Source organism: Uranotaenia lowii, chromosome 2 (assembly GCF_029784155.1).
Source record: "Uranotaenia lowii strain MFRU-FL chromosome 2, ASM2978415v1, whole genome shotgun sequence".
NCBI lineage: Eukaryota > Metazoa > Arthropoda > Insecta > Diptera > Culicidae > Uranotaenia > Uranotaenia lowii.
This window is the reverse complement of record NC_073692.1, coordinates 160,477,582-160,485,241: the sequence shown is the minus strand read 5'-3', so window position 1 is coordinate 160,485,241 and position 7,660 is coordinate 160,477,582. Positions and strand designations below refer to the sequence as shown.

The 7,660-nt window shown below is 38.1% G+C and overlaps 1 protein-coding gene across 1 annotated transcript; it reads left to right on the top strand.

Moving 5' to 3' along the window:
• The first annotated feature begins 571 nt into the window (after window positions 1-571).
• LOC129742034 (interaptin-like) lies at window positions 572-2,827 on the top strand. The gene has a single exon (XM_055733880.1). It carries the CDS (start codon window positions 572-574, stop codon window positions 2,825-2,827), a length of 2,256 nt encoding a protein of 751 aa, XP_055589855.1.
• Window positions 2,828-7,660: the final 4,833 nt, after the last annotated feature.

Below are 7,660 nucleotides of genomic sequence, written 5' to 3'. Positions count from 1 at the left end.
GGAAAGCTCGCCCAGCCAGCTTAATCAGGAATACGCAAACGAGGCCTTGCATGAAGGAGGTACCAGAAGGCAGCAGTAAGTGCATGTGAAGGACAGTTTGCATCAGCTGATACTGGAGGAATCCCGGGGCCCCGTAGAGTGGCGTAACTAGGAGCAGTTTAAAGGCATGTCTTAGCTTTAAGAGAATTTAGATTTTAAGCTGAAATTTTGTTGAATCTTTATAATTTTCTTTCGCTTTTGTGCTATAATATAAGAAGCATGATCTTAAATATTTTTGAGCTTATTTGAGTATTGATTGCACCATTTTCTTGGGCTTGCAATCTTTGAGAAGTGCAATACGCACGAGAACATCATCATTGCTTGAATTTTCATTAGTTGGTCGATTGATTCAAAATATCTTGTGTCTTGATTCAGAAATAAGAGGAACTGTTACATTGGCGCCCAACTGAATATCCCACGAAATATTTGAGAAACTTGAATCCAGTAAGGATCCTTTTCTCGGAAATAAAATTTTAGTCACCGGTCATTATTCAGTCGAGATTCGAGAGACGAGTATCTTTGTGAACACAAAATGGAGATAGTTCATCTAGAAGATGAAGAGCTTGCATTCGAGCTAGCTTTGAGAAAAGTAAAAGAAAGCAAAGGACAAGATCGAGCTGTCAAATTAGCAAATCTACAAAAAGCGTTGGATAAGGAAATTAAATCGGGGGAAATTGCAACAACTGCAACTCACTTTATGACAGATGTTGACAATATCTATCAGTGCCAGGCCAAAATTCCAATCATTCTTAATTTAGTGGAAAGTGCTATCCGTCAAGAAACTCCAGAAGTTTTGAAAAAAGGACGTTCCAGGCTGTTACACTACCGCTATCGCTTATCTTTAATTCAGGATAAACTAATCACAGCGAACGCTAGTAAGTCGATTGCAAAAGTGGAGGTCGCTCTCACGAAAATTGATGATTTTTTAAAGGGACAAGCATCGAAAACCGTTTTAACCGGTGAGGACCAGGAAATTCTTCCCAGTGAAAAGGACATATTAGATAGACTGAAAAACTCCAAACTTCAGTCCAGCATCAAAGAAGCGGCTTTGCAAAATGACGTTCCAGTTAATGAAGAGCATCTACGAAACCAGCATCAGCATCTACAAGAACAACAACCGTTTCTGCCAGGTCAAGATGATCATCGAGAACGAATGTATCGTGAACAACAACTTCGTGAAGAATTAAAACGGGAACAACAACTTCGAGCTCAATTACAACTAAAACTAGAACAGCAAAAACTAGAAAATGAGCAAAAAGATCAAGTGCAACGAGAACGAGAAAGACTACTAGAACAGCGTGTTATCCATAGACAAGAGCAACAAGGTCAACCACTGCAATGGGATCATCAGATAAGAGAGAGATCAGCAGTGCATCAAATCCATCAAAAGTCATCGGATTCAGCAGCTTACATTCCACCAAATCCTTTCCAAATATCTCAACTAGAACTCCAACATCAGTTTCAAACCCTACTTCAACAAAAGCAACAACAATTCGAGCAATTCATGCAACTCCAGCAGGAGTTTGAGAAGTTGCAAAAAACTTTAGCGAAGGAGCAAGAAAAAAGAGAAAATCTGGAGCGTCTTCTTCAACAACAAAGAAACCATCCGTATGAAACATGGGGCAGAACAGAACAACCGCTGTGGCAATCTGAAGGAAACGTTGGGACAACTCAACAAAATAGACCAAACGATAATCAATATTTTCAAAAATTTTCTCAACCAGTGTATAAATGGAAGATGGAATATGCAGGTGAGAACAATATTCGTAAGTTAGGTGAGTTCTTGAATGATGTCAAGGTGTATGCTTGGACGGAAGGGGTGGATGACGTAACATTATTGCGATCAGTGAAGCATCTTCTCAGAGGACCAGCTCAACAGTGGTACACTAGAGCCTACGAGACCTTTGTCAGTTGGGATCACTTTAAAACGGAAATAAAAAGAGAATTCTTACCGCCGAACTATTCAGAGATTCTGAAACAAGATCTCTACCTTCGTTTTCAAGGGGTAAATGAAACATTCACAGCATTTTCCAGCGATTTGTTAGCAAACTTTGAAATAATTGAACCTCCGATGCTTGAAACAGAGAAAATGTTCATATTGAAATCGCACCTCAACATTGACTTTGTACCTAAAGCTGCAGCGGCACAAGTCAGCACAGTCAGTGAATTGGTAAAAGTGTGCAAAGATTTTGAGGTATCGCGATCATATGCATTAAAAAATCGTCCCATAAACAGTCAAAGACCAGTGTGGACCAGAGCATTGAATACTAGTAATCCAAGACCAACAGTACCCAACACATATCAACAGAATCCAGCGTATCGACCAAATTTTCCCCGACAACACGTGAATATGGTCACAGCAGAGGCTTTTCGTCCAAGGCAAGAAAGAAATCAGGAAGAGTTTAACGATGTCGAGCCATCGCAGTTTGAGTCTGAATTCGGACAAGGTGCAGCCGATATATCTCCGACCATTTCAGAAGAAGTCAACGCATTACAATCAGGCATCAGAACTCCGTATAGGCCATCCAGACCTGCTGACGCTCCGACGGACTCCGAGATACAACCAAACAGAATCTTCTCTGCTCCTATTGTTTGCTGGCAATGTGAAAAACAAGGGCATACTTTCCTAATGTGCCCGAATCCCAAAACTTACATTTTCTGTTTTACCTGTGGGAAAAAGGGTTGTACAACGCGAAACTGCCAAACCTGTCAGGCGAGATGGAGACAGCTAGCACCAGATTCTCCTAATGTATATCCGGGAAACGGCTACAGGGAGAACTCTCAATGAGGGAGGAGAGCTCTTCCAACTTATTTGAAATCCCCAACATATCTAACGTGCCTTGCTTTTACAAAGTAGAAACACTTATAATCAACCCTAAAAACACTGACAATCGTCCGTACGCTCAGATTTCGATTATGGGAAAACAGTTCAAAGGGCTCTTGGATAGTGGAGCGACATGCACACTAATTGGTGGCCAATTAGCAAAGATAGCTGATCAATTCACCTTACAGAAACATCCTGTAAAAGGAGAGATAAGAACGGTAGACGACTCCGCGCATCCTATTTCTTTTTACTCACATATTCCAATCACTTATAACCGAAAAACTCACACGTTGCCTATATTGTTTGTGGAATCGATGCCAACCGCTTTGGTTCTAGGTATGGACTTTTGGGATGCTTTTGGAGTGAAAGCCGTGGTTTGTGGACTGACAACTACAATGGACAATTCTTCGGTAATTCAGTCCCTAACAGCAGAACAGAAGGAAAAGTTAAACACAGCCATCTCAAAGTTTCCAACATCACACAGCAAAGGAAAACTGGGACAAACCCATTTGTATTGCCATCGTATTGACACCGGAACAACCCCACCATTCAAGCAAAAGTACTATCCGATGGCCAAATTCGTTTTGGATGATCTAAATAAAGAAGTGGACAGGATGCTGAAACTGGGTGTTATCGAGGAGGCGATGTGTTGTCCCTGGAACAATGCTACGGTAGCTGTGAAGAAAAAAGATGGGTCAATGAGGTTGTGCCTAGACGCTCGCAAGTTGAACTCAGTCATTGTCCAAGAAGCGTACCCCATTCCACATATAGCGACAATTATGAATAACCTAAGTGGTTCGAAATACTTATCATCCATAGATCTCGAGTCCGCATTTTGGCAGATCCCGTTGGATCCTGCTTCAAAACAAAAAACAGCTTTCACAATACCGCAAAGAGGCCACTTTCAATTCACAGTAGTCCCATTTGGACTGGCCACGGCCAGTCAAGCTCTATCACGGGTCATGAACTATTTGTTTATCGACTTAGAGCCAAAAGTCTTCGTATATCTAGATGACCTTATTCTGGCCACGGAATCCTTAGAAGAACACCTGGAATACATGGAAGAGATTGCCAAACGGCTAGGAAAAGCAGGACTCACCATTAACTCGGAAAAATCGATTTTCTGTCGAAGAAGCCTAAGCTATCTAGGATACGTATTGGACGAGAAAGGTTGGCACGTCGATGAGTCGAAAGTAGAAGCAATAAGTAAATTCCCTACCCCAGCAACGAAAAAGGAGATTCAGCGATTCATTGGCATGTGTGGATGGTATAGGCGATTCATCAAGGACTTTTCGAAGACAGCTGCTCCACTCACAGAACTTACAAAGTCAAAAATCAAATTCAAATGGTCTCAACAATGCGAAGAAGCCTTTCAAACCTTGAAAACGCAGCTTACATCTGCTCCTGTACTCGCCACGCCAAACTACAAAATACCATTCTCCGTAGCATGCGACGCGAGTGACGTAGCGATTGGGGCAGTCCTCACACAAGAAGGAGAATTTGGGGAACGTGTCATCTCGTACTTTTCCCAAAAATTATCCCCATCTGAAAGGAAATATTCCGTCACTCATAGGGAGTGTTTAGCGGTCATCAGGTCGATCGAAAAGTTCCGAGGCTACCTGGAAGGAACCCACTTCACTGTTTACTGTGACCACTCGAGCCTGTTGTACTTAAAAACGATGAAAAATCCTACGCCCCTATTAGCCAGATGGATACTTCGTCTCAACGCATACTCTTTCGACATACGTTATCGTAAAGGATCGGCGAACATTGTTCCAGATTGCTTAAGCAGAATAGAGCTAGTGAACTGCATTTCGAATCAAAGTAACACAAAAGATCCCTGGTACAACGAGCTGAAAAGCAAAGTAGAGTCAGAAGGTGACAACTTTCCAGATTTTCGAGTTATCAGGGGAAATTTATATAAAAACTGTGCCGTGGTAGAGGAAACGGGAGGCAGATCCCATCGCTGGAAACGGGTGATTCCAGATTCCGAGAGAAGCAATATCATTCATCATTTTCACGATATCCCTACGGCGGCGCACCTGGGTTTCGACCGTACGTTACATCGAATTCAAAGGGATTAGGGTAAATGATCTTGAGCGGAACTAGTCGAAATCTGATCTTGAGCGGAACCATTTTTTTTCCTAAGATATAGGCAATGATTGTTTATGAATCTTATCAAAATGTTGAAAAAACACTTTTTCAAAATCTTTTCAAACAAGCATTAACATTTTTGCTAAAGTTTATTAACTGAAATAATGTTATTAGAAAATTTAAAAACATGCGCATTTCTGCTGCAATTTTCATCAATCTACGCTGACTTTGAACGTAAATTTATGTAACCCTTGGCCTTTATAAACTGATTATTTATGATTAATATGGTAGAAAAATTCTTAAAGAAGCATTATTCGAGTTTTAGTAACAAGTTTTCTATCAAAATATCAATAAATCGCGTAGTTTTTAAAAGTAAAATATGATCTTGAGTGGAACCATCTTTGATCTTGAGCGGAACTACTAGCTTCCGAAATAAACCGCTAGGTGCGCTGTCTTATGCCTAATGTCTCACACGTGATTTTAACCCCTGAATATATGCAGCACCTTTGTATTTTCCTTATTATATCAGCTTTAGGGAAAGAAAAGATGTATAATTAAATTCGAATAGAACAAAAATTAATTAATTGGTGTCATAGCGTACCAAGCTAGGCACACAAAAAGTTTAAATATTTAGGGTACAAGAAATGTGTTTTTGATTCTTTCTTTCAGAGGGTCGACGGGAAGGAGGAGGAAGGCTTTCATACATATTTTTTGGTATAATTCGAGAACTAATGAAGCCAATAAAGTTAAGTCAATATTTCAGAATAAGAATCAATCGTCATTGCCATTACTATTCGTACTTTAAGAAGTAGCTTTCATTTGAAAGATTGTTTTATATGTTCGAATTCCAATTGAAAACGTTATTCTACCTAATAAACAAAAATTTAAATTGTTTTTAACACACATTCCTTCAGTTTTACAAATTGTAGCAAAGCACACCGGGTTAGCTATTTTATAATACTCCACGATTCAATTGGTGGCCCGGTATTTAAACTCTATCCAATTCCCTTGTGTTTGATTTTACACTTGAGCTCGAACTGGAAGTCGGTTTGAGAAATGATTGTTTTATCAATTGAGCTAAATAATTAATGTTTCCATAAATTTTAAATATGAATAAATTTAATCTTGATTCATAAGAAACTGGAATTTATAATAAACTTTATTCTTTGAATGTGTTGCTTAGAGCAAGATTGCCGAAATCACAGAAAAATCTGTTTTTCACAGAATTTTTAGGAAATTTTCATCACAAATTTCAAAGAATTTTTGAACTTTGATCGGATTTCCATAATTATATTTTTTTTTTTTGGTCAATATTAAATTTAGTTTTCTTACTTTGAATTAGAAAGGTATGAAAAGATTCTCAACGTAAACTGATTTTTCCCAACTAAAATTTAAAAATTATCCATTTTATCATGAATTTCCAATGTAATTAAAGGATTTAAGGGAATGAGAAATGACAAAAAATCTGTTTTTTCTCAAAAACATTTATTTAGAGCAATGTACAGTTTTTTTTTGCAAAATCTGTAATTAAAGGCATCTTCTTATGTATTTCTGACTCTGTCGTTACCTTCAAAAGTCGTTCGGGTTAATATGACCCGAAGCGCAGATTCAAAGCATCTTAATCATAATTACAACATACTGATTAACTGACGTTTTTGAGAGACCAAATATGATCTAAGAAAATGTTAATCAAATTAACGACAAAAAACTAAAATTTAAGTTTGAAATATCAATTCATTAAGAAATGACATACAGCGATGCAAAGACAAAATTGGATGTCTTTGTTTTGAGTTAGATTTTTTTTCTACCGGAAAATCCAGAATAGCGGTCAAAAAATTCATTGGACCCCCACATATTTATACATCGTCGGATAGATGTATTCTTAACAATTCTAGAAATTAAAAAAGCACCCAAATACTGCAAAGTTGTCAGAAATTATAAGCAATTTAAAAATAAAATTGTTTTTTGGAACTTTTTTCATTCGGAGCCAACTACAGACAACCTAGTAGAACAAATTCACTTTCTTTTAAAATATTTAGAAACTAGAAAAAATAACCTATACAATGAATCCAATATCATAAAAATCGGTCAACATTTGCGGCCACGGGAATAACAACAAATTACAAGTCAAATTTCCCCGAAACGCAGATTTTGCGAACAGCTTTGGAAGGTTAAGCAAGCAATACATTTGAACGGATATTTTGAGAACAACTTTGGAACGCTAAGTACCCTTTTTTACGTAAAAACATTGATTTTTTAACTTTAAAATCTTCAAAGATGAAATTTAATTGAAGTTTCACAGTTACACAAGTATTAGGAATGAGAGCTATAAAAGATGATGACAGAAGAAAATGGTTCCGCTCAAGATCATATTTTAGTTCCGCTCAAGATCAGCGTGGTTCCGCTCAAGATCAGAATTCTTACTCCAGTAAAACAGCTCTAGAGTTATTAGGATTTACTCTAAAATATTCTAAAAATCATCATTAGAAAGCAGAGACCAAGATCTATCCGCTGAACTGAAATTTTTTTTGTTCGGATATAACCCACAGCCATACCGCTTGATCAACTGTTTCGAGTTGCGTCGAATTGAGCCATTTAGTTCCGCTCAAGATCATTTACCCTACTATTGGCCCAACATGTCAGTTGGTGTTAAAAAATACGTACGAGCATGTGACTCCCCAAGTAACCAAAAGTCGCATAGTT

Excerpts from the sequence above, each read along its gene's own strand:
- LOC129742034 (XM_055733880.1), top strand. The coding sequence starts at position 572 with ATGGAGATAGTTCATCTAGAAGATGAAGAGCTTGCATTCGAGCTAGCT.